The sequence below is a fragment of the Ursus americanus genome, chromosome 23, assembly GCF_024610735.1.
Source record: "Ursus americanus isolate L20-20 chromosome 23, mUrsAme1.1.p, whole genome shotgun sequence".
In the NCBI taxonomy this organism is placed as follows: Eukaryota; Metazoa; Chordata; class Mammalia; order Carnivora; family Ursidae; genus Ursus; species Ursus americanus.
The window spans coordinates 45,438,250-45,459,179 of record NC_142149.1 but is presented as its reverse complement, the minus strand read 5'-3'; the positions used below and the strand labels follow the sequence as shown (position 1 = coordinate 45,459,179).

Below are 20,930 nucleotides of genomic sequence, written 5' to 3'. Positions count from 1 at the left end.
TGAGAGGGGCTGGGGGGTGGCGTGGGGAGGGAGAGGGAGGGAGAAAGGCTGGCTCTGGAGGGTGAGGAGCTGCAGTAAGGGATGTGACTCAGTCTCCTGAGCAGGTTCTGTGGCCCTTCCCTGGGAGGAACAGGATGTTTAGGAGCCAGTGGGATGCCATGTTTCAGGGAGCCCAAGATCTGGTCCTTGGGAGCGGAGCCATCACCACTCCTCATGGGACAAAAGTCCCAGTGGATCAGCACAGAAGTCCCCGTGACACGGGTCCAATGTCTTTACTGTGCCCCTTTAGCCTTGGGCACTGGCATGGGCTTTTGGCACCCTGCCGTTCCCTGCTCATGGTAGGCCGTCCGTGGCCATCGTGAAAAGAGTCGTCAGTGAGGTCAGACAGCCTTGAGCTTGAATCCAAGCTTTTCCATTTAATAGCTGTGTGTGACCTTTGGCAAGCCATTGGAGGAGTCTTGGTTTCCTCATTGGTAGAATGTGGATAATATTAGCACCTCCTCGGGCGGGGGGGGGGTTCTTGTGAAGTTAAATGAAGTCCTTGTGCCAAGCATCCAATACAGTACTTGGTATATAGTAAGTACTCAGCAAGTGAGGCCCTTAAAAGAAAAAGAACTTTCTGTTTCTGGGGCTCTCTGGAACCAGCCTTAGAGGCCATGGGCTCAGTACATCTTGCATGATTGGTATTTACCTATCTGTGGAGTTCTCAGCTGGGTGAAATGAGACCAACCAGGAGACCAAGCTAAAGGCTACCCAGCATGCTGATCAGTTTTTCTATCTGAGAAATGGATACTAAAGCTCTTACTGCTTGTTTCCTGGTCATTCTGGGAAGGTCCCCTGAGGGACTGTACCAAGCCCTCTCTAAGAGGGGCACTGGTGGCCAGGCAGAAGTTTCCCAAATGCCAAGAGTAGTAAATAGGTCTATCCCCACTTCCTCCCCACCATCTCTCACTTCCTCACTGGTCTTCTGGCCTTGGTCCCGAGGACTCTAATCCATCCTCTCACTGGCTACCAGAACAATCTTTGGGCACCCACCTGACCATGCCCATCCCTTTCGGAACCCTTCCATGTTTCTCCAATGGTCAGCCTGGCATTTGAAGGCCCTGCCATCAGCCTTGCTACCCTCTGGGTATGCACTCCTTTTTTTTTTTTGAAAGATTTTATTTATTTGACAGAGACAGCGAGAGAGGGAACACAAGCAAGGGGAGTGTGAGAGGGAGAAGCAGGCTTCCCGCCAAGCAGGGAGCCCGATGCGGGGCTCGATCCCAGGACCCTGGGATCATGACCTGACCCAAAGGCAGATGCTTAACAGCTGAGCCACCCAGGTGTCCCTGGGTGTGCTCTCCTGACCATGCCCCACACTCCACTCCTTATTCCCCACGGCTCCTCAGGTCCACCCACTCCTCTAGAACACTGCCTTCCCCCATCCCTGCCTCTGCTTGTCAAAGTCAGCCCCACCTCCAAGCGGCTGGTTTATCCCAAGCGTTGGTCTCCAAGCCCTGGGCCTGGGTTTGACAGGCCAGATCGTCATGCATAAGAACTTTGAATAGGACCATAGGGGCATGATGTCATTTCCCCACGAGGACGACCACTCCAGGAGGCACACTATGGTAGGGAAACTGAGGCCCAGGAAACAGTCTCTCTCACATAGCAAGTCAGGGAAGAGCCAGATTAGAGCCCAGATCCCCTGTCCACCCACCCCACCCAGGTCTTTCCACATAAGCTGCCAGGAAAATGGAGAACCCTATGCAGGGGAAGGACATCGAGGAAAACCAGAGACAGAGGCTTCATTTCCAAGCCAAATCACACAGGAGAGCTGAGCCCAAGCCAGCAGTGTCCAGCTGGAGGCTAGGGGGCAGTTGGATATGTCCCTGGAGGCCCTGATTACTTGCAGAGAATCTTTTTGAGCTCTGGAACCTACAGGCACTTTGTCTGGTCTCTACCCCTCCCAATCTCTATCATCCTATATGGTCTCAGCCTGAAGTAGAAGACAGTGGGGGGTTCAAGGCCACTAAGGTTTCCAGTTTTCCAAGGGAACACCCAGACATATACTGGGACCCATATAAACACCCCACAGATTACTTAGTGTCTTTCTCTCTCTCTCTCTCTCTCTCTCTCTCTCTCTCTCTCTCTCTCTCACACACACACACACACACACACACACACACACACACACACACAGGTCTACACACCCACATAGCCTCCCTTTAGGCAAACAAGCAGGCCTTCCTCCTGGGCCATTGGGACTCTGCCAAGGGAGGCCAGGGGAAGCCATGCAATGGGTGGTATTGGACCCTGGGGGTCAACTGAGGCTCAGGAGGAGACCAGGAGGGTCTGGGGAAGGGCATGCCCTCCATCTCGCCTGCAGAACAGAGTCCTGGCCCTGCACCACTCCAGCCTCCTGCTAGATTGCGTGGCCATGGCTTAAATGACCATCTCCTGTCCAGGTCCCTCTGTCATACACACACAGACCTGGCTTTTCTCTCTGGCATCTCAGACTCATTTATTTCTCCAGCTAGGATGTCTCAGAGAGCAAAGTCTCAATCCTTTCATTCTCCGGGGCAGCTGCCAGTCCCCTCCCAGGTCAAGATGACCAGTATGTCATTAGCCCATCCCAGCTTTGTGGTCAGCCTCCCTGCCCTCCCCACTGCCTAGGCCTCCACCATCTCCAATGATGGAGATACATGGATACATGTATCACCTCCTTCAGGAAGTCTTCCCTGGTCACAACTCCAGAGACACCCTTGGCATGTGATCTGTGTCTAGTCCATCTCCTACAAGACTGGAATCAGGGCCTGGGAATTGCAACCTCACCCACTGACTGAGTCACTTTCTCAACCTATATCTGCCCACTGACTGTTCTACCATGATGAAGACCATTCAAACAGCATCTCTCAGCTGAATCACAGTTGGGGGTCTTCTCTCAGGAGGCCCCATTCTCTCCACTTGATCCCTAGTAAGGCCCTTTTCTGGCCTGTATATCACTGGCTTTTTCTGGTCCCCTGTTCCCGCTCCTTAGCCTGCAAACTAGCTCAAGCCTCCCCTGTAGCTATAACCCAGATTTCCACACCCTTGGCTTTCCAAAGGCTACTGCCTCACACTCCTGGGCATGTGGAAGAATCCCCTCCTGCCTTCTCTCTCAGATGCCCTCCGCTCTGGCTCCTTCTTTCCTATTATGCCTGGCTCACTGTGCCCTTCCCAGCAAGACTGGTCACTTTCCTAGCCATGGTCCATGCAATTGGCTGATACTGTCTGCATTAAGAGCCTTGTGACACCCCCACCCCATAGACTTTTGGTCTCCTCAAGAGCCTATGTCCTATGGCCAGACGGGTCTATGCCAAAGGAATGGAACTGGAATAATGGGGAACTGCAACAGAGGAAGGAGCTGGTTAAGCCTGGATACTTGGCCTCCCCGAGTCCAGGGGACCATCCCTAAGGCACTCAGATGCTCCCATCTTCAAGGCAAGCTGTGCCAATATCTACCCACCTTCCTAGGGAGCCCACCTCAAAGCTGAGGGAAGGCTCCCAGCTGTGGTCTGCCCCTCCCATTCCCAATTCAGTCTAAACAGTAGTTATTAACATGCCTACACGCTAGATCTCCTAAGGAGGTTTGAAACAACCCTGATGCCTGGGCTCCACCATCAGAGATTCTGATTTAATTGGTCTGGGATGTAGTCTGAGTGTCAGGATTTTTTTTTTTTAATTAATAGACTATATTTTGGAACAGTTTTAGGTTTACAGAAAAGTTGAGAGGAAAGTACAAAGAGTTCCCACATACCCTCTCAGCCTCCTCTCCTGCCCCATTTCCCATTAGTAACATCTTGCCTTACTACAGTACGTTTGTTACAACCAATGAGATAGTATTGACACATCAAAATTAACTAAAGACCACAGTTTACTTCAGAGTCCACTCTTTGTGCTGTAAGTTGTATAAGTTTTGACAAATGTGTAATATCATGTATCACCCTTACAGTTTCATGCAGAGTAGTTTCACTGCCCTAAGAATCCCCCATGTCCCACCTGTCCATCCCTCCCTCCCCCCAAACCCCACCCTTCACCTACCCCCAACCCCTGGCAACCACTGATCTTTTTCCTGTCTCCATAGTTTTGCTTCTTCCAGAATGTCATAGAGTTGGAATCACACAGTATGTAATCTTTTCAGCTTCTTAGTTGATTTTTAAGGTTTTTCATTATTTTTAATTGAGATGTAATTGACATATAATATTCTATAAGTTTAAGTGTACAACATATTGATTTGATACATTTGTATTGTAGTATAATTGCCATTGTAGCATTAGCTAACACCTCTGACTCTTCACGTAATTATCATTTCTTCTAGTGGTGAAAACAATTAAGATCTAGTCTCTTAGCAAGTTTTATATTTATAATAATTTCGTTGTCTATAATCATTGTACTTTGTATTACATCTCCAGGACTTATTTATCTACTAGTTACAGTGTGAATCTTTACCTAGGTGATTTTAATGAGCAGCGATGGTGGACATTGAATAGCCCTGGTCTAGAATTTGGTAAAGGTGGGTGGTAGATCTGGTACTCCATGTTTTTAAATTTTATGTGAGCAAAAGTCTCATTTTCTTTTGATATGCCCATCCATCCATCCATCCATCGTTTCGGTATATGTCCAGGGTCTTCTATACCTGGGCACTGAGTTAGGCAATCAGCTAAATCAACACTGTTCATGCTTTCATGGCTCTCACAGTCCATTACAGGAGACAGACATTAATCAAGTTGCCATGCATGTATGTGGATGATTTTGAACTGATATGAGTGCTGTATAGGAAAGGCTTGTGGTGGTGGGTGTCTAAGAGTAGTTGGGAGGTTTCCCAGAGGAAAGGAGGCTCCAGCTGGGATCTGAAGTTGAGGAAGAACTAGTTAGGCCAAAGAGATGGAAAGAAAGCTCAGGAAAGAGACCAAGCTGTGCAAGACCCCTGTGGTAGGAGGGAGCCTGGTGCTTACCAAGAACTGAGGTGGTGATGTTGGGAGTGAGGAGGAACACAGTACAAAATGAAGCTGGAGAAGAAGGCAGGCCTGGATAATGTGTACTGAAAAGATCAGTCTGGCTATAGTGTAGAGGAGGGATGAGGGTGGAGAAACCAGAAAAAAGGGGAAATCAGTGGGAAGGCCACTGCAGTGTCCAGACAAGATAGGATATAATGATAGCTGGGATGGAAAGAAGCTGAGGAATGGTAGCCAAGATGATGGAAAGAAGCAGATGGACGTGAGGAATATATAGGAGAAGAGAGGTGCCTTGAGACACTCAAGGGAAGATGCGCAGTAGGCAGTTAGATATATGGGTCTGGAGCTCAGATAAGGGAGAAATGGAGATGGAGATGTGGGGGACCTAGAGGTATGTATGGTGGGGGAATTGGAAGCCATGGATGTGATAAGATGGCCTAGACATTGAGCATGGGGTGAGAAGAAAGAGGGTCTAGGATTGAGTCCTGGACAACTGTTAATATTGGGTGAAGAGGAAGAACCCAAAAAGGCACTGGAGCAGGAGCAGCAGGAAAGATGAAAAAGGAAAACCAAGTGTGGCTTTATAAGGGAAGAGTGTGTGTGGTTTCAAGAACTAGGGAGTGAGCATCAGTGTCCATGATACAGAGCGGTCAAGTCAGATGGAGAAAATGAGGGAAGATAGTTCTTTCAAGAATTTAACTGTGTAGGAGGTTGGGGGACATAGATACAACTCCCTCACCAGGGTCAGCTGCCTCATGAGCTTTCCTTTAACTGTGGAAATTTTTCCTTAGCTAACAACCTGAACATGTTCCAAGAACAGACATAAACTAGGGGGTGTGAGGCAAGGCGTTGTGTGTGCCCAACTTCAAACTGCATTAAAGAACATCTCTGAATAAGCATCACCTCGGGTCAGTGGGCCATGTTACCAGTCCTCAGGCAGCATTTGATTTCGCCTTAGAAGCTTATATTACCTTTTAATTGCTTTTCCTTTCGTTACCGTAGGCTTCTAACATTTTCATTCCCCTCCTCCATGAATGGGAGAGAGAGAAAGGAGAGAGTGTGTCCAATGTCAGTCAAAGAAAAAAAAAGTGAACCCTGTAGAGGACGCTGTGAATATCACCCCTTGTCCCTTAGCCTCCATCTTCACAAACTGTTTAAAAGACTTGTCCATACTTTTTCACATGCCACCATTAATCTACCTTCTCCTTCATGGGCATTGATCTCCTCAAGGTCACCAACAGCCAACAAACCTCTAGACCCAAGCCAAGTTCCACTGCTTTTGACACTTGATAACTTCCTTCATGAAACTCCCTCTCCTGTTTCCCTTAATGTCCCACTCTCCTCGTTTCTTCTGTTAATAAGAAATCATCCAGACTTTGGAAATAGGACAAAGGAACAGAAAAAAGAACTACAATGATGTCTTCCCTGGGTACTGTCAGGTGCTGTTCAACGTGTCGGTTCCACCTGGGGATCATCTGAGTTTCAAGGGACGTTTACCTTTGCTCGACTTCCGATTTATTATTGAGTATTTTACAACTCTTTAAGAGTAGAGGCTAATTCATAGGAAACTTATGAGTAAATGATTCTTGTCCAATAGCAATGCAAATATTTTCTGTCTGATAATGGGGAACCCCAAATGTTGCACTTTCTTGTGTTGTAGGGCATTAAACTTTGTTAAGTTCATTTCAGCATTCCTTTGACCAACTCTGTACTCACTCTCAAATTCTCTTTTGAACTAGTGTTAATATCTTGCTGATGTCCTCATTCATTAATCAGTGAATAAAAGCTTTGACATATGTGTTTATTTTATATTTAAGTCATGTTTTTTGACTTTTTGGAAAATTATTCTTTACCCCTCCTAATTCTGTGGCTCCACCTCAGCAGGCTGCACTGAGGACAAAGGTGAAGGGGGTGAGGTAGGGTTAAGTTAGGTGACCAAAAAGGAATAGGCACAGAGGGCATTCCTGGCAGGAGTCTAGGAACCCTCGTGTTTGCCCGTTGGCCTGGTTTGCTCTGGATTCCTAATTCTCCAGCCAGCTAGAACTCCCCCAGGGAACTGGTTTTCCTCTGAACTGTGTTGAACCGCAATACCTGAACCCTCGAGCAACAAGGCTCCTATCCTGTGGGAGAGAGTCTGCCCAGACTTTTCTGCCGGCCTCCAGAGGCTACAGCTGTGGAAAGACTGCTTCCTCCTCTCCCCATCCCCCTACCCCTTCGGGCCTAGAAAAGAAGTGTAATGCTGGGGTCTATGACGGTCACCCAAAGCTGGCCACCCCAAGCACAAACTTAAAAATTCATGCAAAAGCATTCCATGCATTCAGTCCAATTTTGTAACTCCTGTGTCCCTGTCACCAAATAAAACTGGCCCTCTAAAGAGCCCCATTTTGTGTTTGTGCTGTGATTCAGCTCACATTTAAGAAAAACTTTGATGTGATATACTCTTTCTGTTGGCTCCTACATCTACATATCATTCAATTCTCACAAGCTCCTTGTGTGTGTGTGTGGGGGGGGTAATATTGTCCCATTTTATTGATGAAGAAACTGAGATTTTGAAGGGTTAAGTAGCTTGCCGAGGTCACACATGGTGTAAGGGGCAGAGCCAGTCAGTTTGAACCCCAGACATGTCTGATGCTGATTATGCCTTCCCTTAGTTTATAATTATTTGTTCCTCCATTGTTAGAGCTAGTAGGGCCTCAGAGACCCTAGGGTCCCACTTACACCCTGTCTTCAGAAGGGAAGACAGGCCCAGGCAGGGGCCAGATCTAGCCTAAGGTAACACAGGAAGGAAGGTGCAAAATCAGGACTCAAAGCAAAAACTGACCAGTGGTGCCCTCTGGAAGCCTCGAGGACTCCCCCTGTCTCCTAACCAGGCTATCAGAAATGTAGCAAGAAACCATGCTCAGGAGTTTACAGTGGACTGAGCCCTGGGGAGTCAGGAAATTGGGGTTCAAGCTCTGGGCTTTGGGCAGCTCACTACTGTCTGGAGTCTCAATAGTTCTGTATGTAAAATGGGCCAAATACTGGGAGACTTGAAAGAGACAAAGGTTGGCAAGGCAAGTAGGCTGTAAACCTTCCAACTGCCTAGAAGTGACAGACCAAGGCTCTGGAGCCTGAAGCTCAGATTCAGGTTTTATTCCTTAAATAGCCTGTCACCTGGGTGCCTAGGTGGCTCGCTCAGTTGAGCATCCCACTCTTGATTTCAGCTCAGGTTTTGATCTCAGGGTTGTGAGCTCAAGCCCTACATTGGGCTCCATGCCGGAGCCTACTTAAAAAAATAAAAAATAGGGGCGCCTGGGTGGCTCAGTTGGCTAAGCCTCTGCCTTTGGTTCAGGTCATGATCCCAGCGTTCTGGGATCTGTCCCCTGTCAGACTCCTTCCTCAGCGGGAAGCCTGCTTCTCCCTCTGCCTCTGCCTGCTGCTCCCCCGGCTTGTGCGCGCGCTCTCTCTCTGACAAAGAAATACAAAGAAAATCTTTAAAAACAAACAAACAGGGGCGCCTGGGTAGCACAGTCGCAGTCGTTAAGCGTCTGCCTTCAGGGCGTGATCCCGGCGTTCCGGAATCAAGTCCCACGTCGGGCTCCTCAGCTGGGAGCCTGCTTCTTCCTCTCCCTCTCCCCTGCTGTGTTCCCTCTCAAGCTGGCTGTCTCTCTGTCAAAATAAATAAATAAAATCTTAAAAAACAAACAAACAAATAAATAATAAATAGCCTGCCACCTTGGGTAAATTTCTATGCCTCAGTTTCCACATATGTGAAATGGTGCTAGTAGTAGCACCTATTCAATACAGTTGTAAGATATCGAGCAGTCGGAACAGTCACTGACATGTAATGATCATTTAGTAAAAGGTGCCTTTTATAACAGGTTAACTGCCCAAGGCACACCTCTTCTCTAAGCACAGGCTACACCGATCTCCCTCGGGCCCCGCCCCTCCAGGAGGCCCCGCCCCGTTCCCACTCGGGCCCGCCTTCTCTCCGCCAGGTCCCGATCCAGCTGTCCTGAGTTCCTCCTGCCACCAGGGGGAGGCGGCGGCGAGGGGGAGGGGTGTGGTGCTTCTAGCCGAAGTAGGTGACACTCTAGGGAGCAGCGGCGGCTGCTCTGTGGCCAGTGGCGGCGGCGCTCTAGCCGGCAAGTGTAGGAGGCGGGCTCTCAGTGGTGCGGCCGGCAGGCGGCTATGGCGGCCGTACGGGGCCTGCGAGTGTCGGTGAAGGCAGAGGCCCCGGCGGGGCCGGCTCTAGGGCTCCCGTCGCCTGAGGCGGACGCTGGTTTAGAGCGTGGCGAGCCGGAGCCCATGGAGGTGGAGGAGGGCGAGCTGGAGATTGTGCCGGTGCGGCGCTCGCTGAAAGAACTGATCCCGGTATGGGCTGGGGGCGGGGGCGAGGAGGAGGTCGCTGAGCTAGTGCCCCGCGGCTGAGCCGGCCGGAAGGGGAGGCGGCCGGCGCCTGGGCCGGGGGGAGTCAGGGGAAGGGGAAAGAGGGGGGTGAGCGCTAAGGGGGCGGAGGCGCCAGGCTTGAGGAGAGACGGGGAGCGGGAGAAGGACGCCAGGGCGCCCGGAAATGGGTGTTGAGGGGGCTGGAGAAGATGGGGGAGACTTAGGGGTAGTTGAGGACACCCCCTTTGCGGCCTCTCTGAGCCAGGCTGTGCAGGGGGGTGAGCGAGGAGGTGCTGGAGTGTCTGGGGGTTTGAGATAAAGGCGGGGCCCCGGGCGGGAACGAGAAGAGCTGTCGGGTGACGCCTGCATCAGGGTCTCCGTTGGAGCTGATGTTTGTTAAAATATAGCGCTCGCAGTTTCTCTTCGAGGATTGGACTTGTCAGCAGCAGAAACTTAGTGTTTGTTTTGGGACTTGAGAGTCATCTTGTCCATTCCACTTGCTCTGTAGCACCTACACCGTGGCCCCAGCGTGTGACCCTTGGTGAGATCAAAACATAAGCGAACCGGCAGTGGTCGGTGGTCCATCTTTTATCACACGGGTGGGGAGAGATGTTTTGCTTTTGGTCTGGTGGTCCTGTGTTCCGTTTTTAGGGCTGGTCTCAGGCCTGCGTGACTCTTACGTACTTGATTTCTAATGTAACATGAACTACTTTTTACCACATATCAGCAAGTCTGGCTTTTAAACTGAAATTGTGAGAAAAGGCGAGGAAGATAGGATCACTAAAGATAGCAAATGATAATGACTCTGGTAATAACAATTAACATAGTGGCATTTTACCATTTACTACATTATATTGTTTAAATATCGCTGCAGTTGTGAAGTGGATATTATCCCTTTATTTGTTCAGTGCAACATGCAGTTACTGCATCCCCCACTATATGCCAGGCACAATCCTAGGCATTTGATCAAGATCAAGATTAAACTCTCTCCTGGAGAGTTTTAGTTGGAGGATACAAAGAAAAAATTTCTAATAGTGGTAAATGCTAAGAAGAAGGTCAAATATGTTATTGGGACAGAGAGTGCAGAAGGTGTGCAGAGCGGGGAAACCAAATGGGGTAGGATGGTCAGGGAGGTCCTCTGATAGTGACATTTAAGCTGAAGCCTGAGCTGATTTGGAAGAAAGTATTCGCAGCAGGGGCAACAGTAGGCTCTGAGATGGGAACAAAATTGTTTTGTCGGAGAAATAGAGAGTTCTGTAGAGCAAATGGGAGAGCAGTTAAAGAGGTCAGGAATGTAGGCAGATACCATGGAGGAAACCCAGGCCCAGAGAGGCCAAAGGAATTGTACAGTGTCAAGTAATTAGTGATTCTCAGAGCTGTGACTTCAGTCTTCGGCTTCCAAATCCCATCCTCTTTTCATTGCACTGTGCTGTGTTTTCCCCAGGAGGTCTAGGTGAGTCTGGACTTTCTGCATTTTGGTGAAGACTTGTGCTCCGTCTGACATGATGAATTTGTCCAATGTGGGCTGGGGAGATGAGTGAGTGTGCCTTACTTAACTTGGGCATTTTTCATGAAAGCCTGTAGATTTTCATTTCCATAAATACCTTCAGCAGATTGACTTAGTTAAGGTTTGGGACAGGGTCTGATCTAGAAAAGACTTCTTGTTAGAGTGGTTGATTGTGTACTACCTGGAGTTACTGAGACAGGCTTCCTCATAATAAATAAAGGGTTGTCAGGGTGAGGAAGGATTGCTGAAAGGAATGACTATCCAAAAGGAATCCGTTGTGGGGCTGTCTTTTACCATAGTTTTTCCTCAGTTGTTGTTAGCATTTCTTACTCTTCCCCCTCGTGTTAGGACACAAGCAGAAGATATGAAAACAAGGCTGGCAGCTTCATCACCGGAATTGATGTCACCTCCAAGGTAAGACAGACCATAATTTATTCATTTTGATAAGTCAGTGAACTGAATGAACTTGGTCCTTAGGATTTGTGGAATAGCAGTTACTCTTTACCTCCTTTTTTTCTTTTATTGCTTGATTAAAACATTTTTTTAACTTAAATTTTGTATTACACAATGATGCCTTCATGCATCCTGAAAACATACAGGCAGCATTTGTGTTCTTACATTTATGAAAAGATAAAATCCATGACCCAGTCGCCTGTGCTTAACCATATCTAAGAAAAAGTTCTGCACTGGGAATGCTTTTTTTATGTTATGTCTACTCTTTAAAAATGTGTTTTTAAATACTGTTTTCAATACTGTTTCCACTTTAAATGAAACAAAACATGAAAAGTGCCTGGCATATAGTAGGCTGTTAGTAAATGTCTTTATACTTCACTGGTCACAGGCTTAGAAAAATAGGATTTCCTGATTGTGTGGCTGTCTAAACTTTGAAAGCCAAGTCAGCTGAATTATTCTCAGTACCTGAGAGTATTGCCTTTTATCTAGTGACTGCTATTACTAGGTTACCAGCTTTCCAGTAACTCTTTACAGAGCCTAACCTATTATTTTCCTTATTATAAACAGTCAGTATACATTTGTTGCTTTAATTGGTGGTATCCATCTGGGACATTGATTCTGATTTTAATGTGTGCAATTAAGTTTAGAACAGAATTTTGAATTATAATTCTGAGTAATAGTACTGTTTAACTATATTGGGCAGATAAAAACAAAAATAAAAAGAAATATGTCATGCTTACCTTTTTTGTATCTTATCTGGGTCTCAATCTGTCTCAGATTGCTTAAAGGCCAAAAGAAAGAACTAGTCATCTTTTAGACAGGCAAGAAAATACAGTAAAGTGAAGATGTTTTCTTACTATAATTGAAAAAGAAGTAGATTGTTCTCTTCTTACTCTTGTACAGTTAGCCCTTATATGAAACATGTATGCGGGAAAGGGTGGGAAATTCCCTCAGAATTGGGGCTTAAGTTGTTACTAAGGAAAGGTAGATTTGTTGTTTGCACTGGGAAGAAAATTGGCATAACTGTTGGGGAATAACAAAGTGTTGCTGCTTTACCAATCCCCACAAGCTTTCTTGTAGTCAGACCTTCAATTAGTGTGGCAAAGTCAATGTACAATTAGTGAAGAGTTCCTAAGAGCTATCAGAAACCCACAGTTGGACCTGGACTTATTTTAGCTCTTGGAGAAAAACTTATGAAGCTGATTACTTTGTTTTTCAGTGAAGTATCAGGGCTTCTTGTCACTTAAAGATGAAAACTGGCAATTCCATGGACACAAGCTTAGAATAGAGGAGAGTTTCTTTGCTTCAGTGTTATTTTTAAACAGGGAAACACTTTAGGGAATGGACTGCTCAGGCAGACATAATGTGATAGGTGTGATTACCATGCACACAGATGATGTGAAATGGGGGTGGTGGTGGGGCTTCTAGAAATAGCACTGAGATCAGAAGATCTGCCCCCCTACTAGCCAAAGTATCTCCAGCAAACCTTTTGGCTTTTTTGTACCTCAGTTTCTGCACCTGGAAGATTGGAGTGAGATTGTTTAGTTGTAATTTGTTTGCATGATTCCTAATAATAAGTAAAATGTCAGAGAACTAAAGCATTCATTACTCGTTGAATCAATAAATATTCATCGAGTTCCTGCCATGCCCCAGACAAAGTGATAGGCATTGAATCACAGAGATAATTACAAATTATAGCAGTATTAGTATATGCTCTCCCAGTCATTGACTGTGAATATCCAGTTCTCTGCAAAAATTATTAAAGCACAATGTTGCTTATTTCTTCTGATTTACTTTAGGGTTGTCACTGAAGCATTATGTTGCATTTGTGATTTAACTTTCCTTCTCCATGTGTCACTTCTTTGGCTTTTTCTAGGAAGCAATCGAAAAGAAAGAACAGCGAGCCAAGCGCTTCCATTTTCGATCAGAAGTAAATCTTGCCCAAAGAAATGTCGCCTTGGACCGAGACATGATGAAGAAAGGTACAGTGTGTTGGGGGGGTATTTTTCTGCATTTCCCCAGAGAATGGGTTTTCCCTGCCATGGCCTTGTCCTTCTGTCCTTGCCTTGCATGTCCAGTCCTCATCCAAACACTCCCAAGGGAAGGGACTTTCGAAGCGTCTATTTCTGAGGTGATGTGTTTAAAGTTGAGCTGCTGGGGCACCTGGATGGCTCAGTCAGTTAAGCTTCTGCCTTCGGCTCGGGTCATGATCCTGGAGTCTGGAATCAAGCCCCATATTGGGCTCCCTGTTCAGTGTCTGCTTCTCCCTCTGCCCTTCACCCGGCTCTCCTGCTCTCTCACTCTCTTTCTCAAATAAATAAATAAAATCTTTAGAAAGAAAATAAAGTTGAGCTGCTATTAGCTATATTTTAGATGCTGTAGCTGGAAAAGAGAGACCATCTTGTCTGAGAAAGCGCAGAGAAGGTCACCCGGTTAGTGGCAGAGCTGAGATTAGAACCTATACTTCTATAGAATCTTAATCATTTTCTGCTTTTATCATGGAAGTGCTAACTTTTCTTTGCCTTTAAATGTAATGGACGTGTGGGACGTCTGGGTGGCACAGTCAGTTAAATATCCGACTCTTGGTTTCGGCTTAGGTCATGACCTCATGGGGTCATGAGATGAAGCCTCACGTTGGGCTGTGTGCTCAGTGCAGTCTGCTTAAGTCTCTCTGTCCCTGTCCTTCTGCCCTTTCCCCCTGCATGGTAGTTCACATGTGCGCAGTCTCTCAAATACATAAATAAAACCTTTTAAAACATGTAATGGAAGTGTATCACACTGATAGTTTTTTTTAGGGGAGTCAGAGGGATACTGGGATTGGTAGGGGAAAGCCGTTAATACTTGTGTGATACAGGTTTGTAATTTTATTTTTGTGTTTTATTAGGGTAAGTATTTTGCTTCCTAGAACTCACCCTGAATTATAATCTGCCCTTGTCTTCCAAAGCAATTTATAAATAAAAGGAAAAGTTATTATTTTTTTTAATTCACAGCCCATATTATTCCACTCTGATATAAATCCATCAGTGCAAAAGGTCTCCTTTTGTAGTATTTGCAAATTTGGGTATTTGTGAAGGGATTAAGAGGCATCCCTCTGAATGCACATTAAAGGTCTCTGCTTTGCTGTGTGAGTTTCTCTTCTTGGGAACTTGCTGTCTTATGAGGCACTATGTTAACTAGCACATTACACATTCGTTTCTTATTCATTTCTCACGAGAACCCTATGAGGAATATATTTTTATTCCTATTTTACAAAGAAAGAAACAGGCTCAAAGAAATTTAATAAATGCCCAGGTTTACACAACTAATAAAAGTAGTCAGGATTTGAACTCAGGTTTTCTGACTCTAAAGCCTTGCTCTTAATTACTTTGCTCTGTTGCTTTATAGTATGTATATGATACCATAAACCCAAACCTCCTCAGTCCATCCCAGTGGACAGAGTAACTTGGATACAGAGCTCAACTCTGGATGCTGCTTTATTCTTTTTCTGCATCACGAGTTCAAGTTGGAAATATGACCTTGCTTCCCGTGCAGGCTGGGTTTCCAGGCATCTGCTTGAGTGGATTTCTGTTTTAGGAAAACAGAACAGCTGTGCAGCTTGGCATTCATGTGCCTGCCTATACGGTCTAGGCTCAAGTAGAGCTCTGAGGCCTCTCACAGCTCCACCTTTAAGCACCATCGTTTTACCACACCTGTTTACTTCTAGTCCTGTAAACGTTTCTTGTGACATCTTTTTTTTTTTTTTTTTAAGGTTTTATTTATTTGTCAGAGAGAGAAAGAGAGCACGCGCCTGCACACAAGCATTGGCGGGGAGTGGCAGGCAGAGGGCAAAGCAGGCTTCCCCCGCTGAGCAAGGAGCCTGATGCGGGGCTCATCCAAGGACCCTGGGCTCATGACCTGAGCGGAAGGCAGACGCTTAACTAACTGAGCCACCCAGGCCTCCCATCTTGGGACATCTTGCTCTGATCTTATTCATGCCTTTCAGTTTGCTGCAGATTAGCCCTTCCTTACCCCATGCTTTATCTGGTTCAGATGTCACTTCCTCCTCCGTAAAGCATCCTTAATCACCCACTCAAATTTCTCTCTCATCACTGTTGGAACTCTTTAGCATGCTAAGCCCTCCTGGAATTCAGTCTCAGTTTCTTTGTGAATGTGGGCAAGTTATTGAACCTTTTTAGGTCTCAGTCTCCTTGTTTGTAAAGTGGAAAAATGATACCTACCTGAAAAGGATTACTCTCAGAGTTAAGTTTTAATCTAAAAAAAGAAGTTTTTGTTTTGTTTTTGTTTCTGTTTTTTTGGAAAAACAGTTCTGATTTCATGGTTCTAAAGATATTTCTAAAAAGCAATAGATCTGCCTGGGATGTCAGCTAGAGCAAGTTGCTCATTACAACTTGTTTCTCATCTAGGAGGCAGCATGGCCTAGGATTGGTTGCTGAACTCTGGAGAACCCTGCTGCCTCTCCCAGATCAATTTAAATTAGAATGGGAGTGGGGTTGTAAAGGTCCCAGAGATAGTTCTTTTGTGTCTCCCCAGGTAATTCTAATGTATAGTCAGGATTGAGAGCCTTTTATGTTGCAGTTAAGAGCATGGATTCTGAAGCCTGACCTGTCACTTCCTAGCTCTGTGACCTTGGGCAAGTTATTTAGCCTCTAAACCTCAGGTTCCTCATCTGGAAAGGCAGATTAATGATAGTTTTTATAGGGTTATTGAGAGGCTTTATTAAAATGTTACAGTTCTTAGAGTGGCATATAATAAATGCCCAATAAATGTTATCATTATCTGATGTTCTCCATCTTCAGGCAGTCATCTAAGTGGCCTAGCCTCTTGGGAGAATGGGGACATTGGAATAAGTATCTTGACTCCTGTAGCCACACCAGGTTTCAAGTTATTTCTTCTTATTATTATTAATTCTAATAATAAAGATACCGCTTGATAAATGTGTATTATGTACTGGTCACTCTGCTATGTGGTTAACTTACCCTTTGAGCAATGCTGTGAAGGGAGAATAGTCATCATTTGTTTTACTGATGAGAAAACTAAGGTGCTGAGTTTGAGAAGCTCCCTCAGGTCCTACAGCTAGGTAAGTAGCAAGGCTGGGATTTGGAGGCTGGTCTGACCAAGGCCTGTGTTGCTAACCTCTCTGCCAGCATTCAGGGACGTAGTTTGTGATATGTTGCACTAGACCATTCTGCATCAAGAGTTCTTGCTACTCTTGAGTGACTCAGTGTCAAGCAGCTTTAGTCTCCTTATCCCCAAGATCAAAGCTCTCATGGTTGGAAGGGACTTAGAGGTTATCTAGACCAACCTCCTACCCAGTGCTGCAGGCCTTTTGGCAAGGTTCTCAATGGTCTTTTGGCCTTTACCTGAACATTTCCTAGTGGTGGCACGAGAACTATGTATAAGTGTCAGTTTTGATGTTGAGCAGAAATTGCTTTCTAATAATTTCTATTAGTTACAGTGTGACTCTTAGAACAACATTAAGTCCTTTCTTTATTCACACGGTAAACCTCTGGTGAGGGAATAGGCAGGCTGTGCCCTAAACTTTCTTTATGTGACATGACTTTCTGGTCTCCTTCCTCTAGACTCTTTCCAGTCTCAAAATGCCCTACGTAACTTGAGGTGTTGATTCCAGATATGGTTGGATTCATGGGGAGTGTGGCAGGACTATTACTGTAGTCTCTGTCCTAGCTGTTTCATAGTGTTGTATTAATCTTCTAGTCAACCTAAGCACCCAGGGTTTTTCCCTAGGAATTGCACCCATCAAAACAGTCTTCTCATCTTGTACTCGAGACACTTTTTAAAAATTACCTTTTTATTTATCCTTATCAATTTACATCTTGTTGATTTCAAGACTATTTCAGCCTGTTGAGTTGATTTTATAACTACCTTTCAACATTTTAGCTATACTTACCTCCTCACTTTGGTATGCATGGCTTCTGCATCCACATCTTGTTGGTAAATCTTAAACAAGATAATCCTATATCATGCCATGAAACAAGTCCATGAATTATTAGTCTTACTCTGTTATCAGGCCCACATTTCATTTTATTGTCATGAGGCACTAGATTACATATTTTAATAAACCTGAGGTAAGAACACCATCTATAGTATTCTTTGAATTTCTAGGTCTGGATAATCCTATCAAAAAAGAAAGAGATTAGTGTAAACTCTTGTCCTTTCTTATGGGAAAGACTTGGTTTCTTAAGGGATCATAGATTGTCTGATAAGCTTTTTTTTTTTTTTTTTTGGCAAATCCAGAATCTGTTTATTGGGATAGTGTCCCACTCATCTTGATTCAGGATGCTTTTAGTGCTGCTTCCGCCTGAAGGAGCATCCTTCTGTAAACCTTGCTTTTCCTCCTGTGGGCCAGCAGAGGACAGTGGAACGGCCAACACACATAACTACCGTTTGTGTGTGGCCAAAGACGGTGGTGCTTTTTAGCATCCCGGGCACTTGACGTCCATGAAGTAGGAGTTGGGGCTCTGCACCAGCTGCTTCTTGTGTTTCCTCTTCCCCTCTTGCGGCCACGGGTACAGGAGGTCCTTGTCGAGGGGCATGGGCTTATGGGGAGGTCGTCACCTCCGGAAACGTTTTTTGGTTCTTTTTTTGTCTCTTTTTTTTTTTAATTTCAGAGAATTACATCTTTTCAGTCTGTGATTTGGGAAATAATTTCTCTTTTCCTTTTATGAGAATCAGTACATGATTAGTCTTTCTTAAGGCTTTATGGTACTTTACTCCTTCTCTGCAACTTTCTAGAGATTATCTACCTCATTTAGAGATTACTGCTTAATTCTGAAATCACAGCTGAGTGTTTGAGTTGGTGCAATGGGATGTAATTTTTGACTAGAAGATTTAAACCTATTAAAACTAATTCTTAGCTGTTGTCATCTATCTTGGGTTTTAGTTCTTATGTAATAATAGCTGTTCTGTCAATTATTAGAATAGCACAATAGAGCAACAGTTCTGCCCTTTTTCTTGCATCATCTTCCCAAAGCAATGTTGTTCCAAACACTTAAAAACAAAGCTGTTGGCATTTTTGATGAGCCTGTTTATTCTGGACTATAACCTTTTCCTCATTAGATATTATACAAACAATTCATGTTCACCAAAGAAATTTGGAAAGTAGAGTAAGAGGAAAGATTACCCACAGTCCACCACTCAAACCCAGTCATTGTCAGTATTTTGTGTATTTCTTTCTAATCCTTTCTGGGTGTGGACTTTATTTTTGCTTTTCCTTCTGTAGTCCTATTGGTTTAGCTGATCATCAGGATTTTCCATGTCATTATATAGCCTGATGTTAGTCGCTTTGATTTTTATATTTCTTACACTTACTGTTTTATGTTAGTCAGTAGTTTACTCTTTAGCATCTGTGTTTGTTCTTTGGCAAATTGTGCTCCCCTAAGCTCTGCTGCCTTTTCTTTTTTGGGGATCACCTCTCATACTTGAGTTACAATATTTAGTGTATTCCAAAGTTTTTGATAATTTTATTTTTATTTATTTATTTTTAAGATTTTATTTATTTCAGAGAGAGGGAGAGACCACAAAGGGAGAGTCAGGCTCCCTGGGGAGCCCAGCGTCGGGCTCGATCCCAGAACCCTTGAATCATGACCTGAGCTGAAGGCAGATGCTTAACTGACTGAGCCACCCAGGTGCCCCAAGTTTTTGATCATTTTAATCTGAGGCCTTGGAATTGACTGCTTTTTCTCTGGATTTTCAGAAATCTGCTTTCCTAAAAACTTGAGTTTTGTGTCCTACGATTTGTCATTCATTGTCTTCTTTCCTGCTGCAAAATCCAAGATAATGCCCTCACCACCTTGCTTATAAGTCAGTACTCAGTAAATGTCCAATCCTCATTCCCCAGTGCATATGTTCACTGCCACCTCATTAGCCCTTTCTCATTGGCTGAATATAAATCCAGATGCCTTTTTTGTTGTTTTATTTTAGGCAGTGACGTTGTCAGCAAGGTGAGGAAGTATTGAGCACTCTTTTTTGGTAGTCTTCCATCAGATCTTGAGCTTAACAGAGTTTCCACCTCCGGTGGATCTGGCCACTGTCACTGTCAGTTTGATTCTCTTTTAAGGATGAACCTTTTTATCCTCCAGCTGACTGAGAGGGCTTTTGCATCCCTGTTTTACATCTTTACCTGCTTCTTCTGACCTAAGATTGTCCATTGCCCATTCCTAGATTTTTATGTCATTCTCTCTTCTTCAAAATAGAGACATCTGAGGTTAGAAGCTTTGTTCCTTATACTATTTTCCTTTTATTTTTAATCTGTTTCCTCACCTGTAGGGTTTTTATTTAATGTTTTGATAGAATAGTGCCATGATATTCTTGATATTTATTTTTGTCATTTTTCTGATCTTTATTTTCTCTGCTTGTCTCATTTATGACTAAATCCTTGTTATCAGATCAGCAAGTCTCCTATAAGGTATTTTCTCCCTGATCATCAGTCTGTGCCCTCTGCCATCACCAGGAGTTCTCCCTGTTACTTGTTACCTTCTTCAGAACTATGTCTTTACTTCCCATAGGATTTTTTTCTTCCGAAGTCATGATTTAGCTTAAAGAACTAAGAAGGCTCCTGTCCAGTGCGGACATCCGTCTCAGGTGTATTTGGGCTCTGTTCACTGTTGAAGTACTGGTCACTAATAAGGACTTGCCAGAGTTCGTAAGTCTTGATGAATCTGGCTGGCAGGAAAGCACTCACCTGATTTAGTCTGACCATATCTATTTGGCTTCTAATTAAACCTATCTTTTACTCTTCAAAATGACAAAACGGCAAGTATTTAAACATTTTTGTATCCGAATGTATTCGCATACTTTTAAGTTCATTTGTTTTGCTTTTGTTTTTTGGGTTTTTAAAAAAGATTTATTTACTTATTGAGTGAAAGAAAGACTGTGTGCAAGCAGGGAAGGGGCAAAGGGAGAGGAGAGAGAGAATCCCAAGCAGACTCCCTTCTGAGTATGGAGCCCGACTTAGGGGCTGGATCCCATGACCTGAGCTGAAATCAGTAGTTGGGGACACTTAACCGACCCAGCTACCCAGGTGCCCCTAGGTTCATTTGTTTTAAATAGACATATGAAAACATGCTTGAGGGTAATGGACATTGAATTCCTAACAGAATTACTTCAGAGAAGGGATGTGGAGGAGTTACACAGGCCTGTTTTGTATGTAATGTTTTATTTGCCTCAAATCTTTTTAAGAAATTAAGCATAAAGTTAGGTTGTTGATACACAGGTATTTTTAAAAAATTATTGATATATTTGCATATTGCACAACTACACAGATTAAGTGAGCTATGTACTGAAGTATTTAGTAAAAAAATAACACAATCCTGGTAAGGCTGAGGTTCTTTTTTTGGAGGGACTGACTTTTATTTACTTTATTTTTTTTCATCATGATACATGTATTCTTTAATCCTTATCACCTGTTTCACCCATCACTCCACCCCCATCCGCTCTGGTAACCATTAAGAGTCTGTTTCTTGGTTTGTCTCTCTCTTTCTCTCTCTTTTTTTTTCTTTGCTTGTTTCTTTTGTTTCTTAAATTCCACATGAGTGAGATCGTAGGGTGGTTTATCTTTCTCTGACTGAATTATTTCGCTCTGCATTATACTCTCTAGCTCTATCCAT

At 44.5% G+C, this 20,930-nt stretch overlaps 1 protein-coding gene and 1 pseudogene across 2 annotated transcripts in view; one reads left to right on the top strand and one right to left on the bottom strand.

Moving 5' to 3' along the window:
* Positions 1–9,112: 9,112 nt before the first annotated feature.
* NCBP3 (nuclear cap binding subunit 3) overlaps positions 9,113–20,930 on the top strand; it is a 29,907-nt gene continuing 18,089 nt past the window's right edge. The window contains exons 1-3 of one of the 2 annotated variants that reach the window (XM_045773288.2): positions 9,113–9,329; positions 11,200–11,265; positions 13,181–13,286. In XM_045773288.2, the coding sequence (XP_045629244.1) occupies positions 9,147–9,329; positions 11,200–11,265; positions 13,181–13,286 (355 nt within the window). In that variant the 5' untranslated portion in view covers positions 9,113–9,146. Of the gene's footprint in view, positions 9,330–9,590; positions 10,798–11,199; positions 11,266–13,180; positions 13,287–20,930 lie in introns of those variants that run through there. The other variant, XM_087854693.1, reaches the window with a different exon arrangement.
* On the bottom strand, positions 17,554–17,858 carry LOC123776922 (small ribosomal subunit protein eS27 pseudogene; annotated as a pseudogene).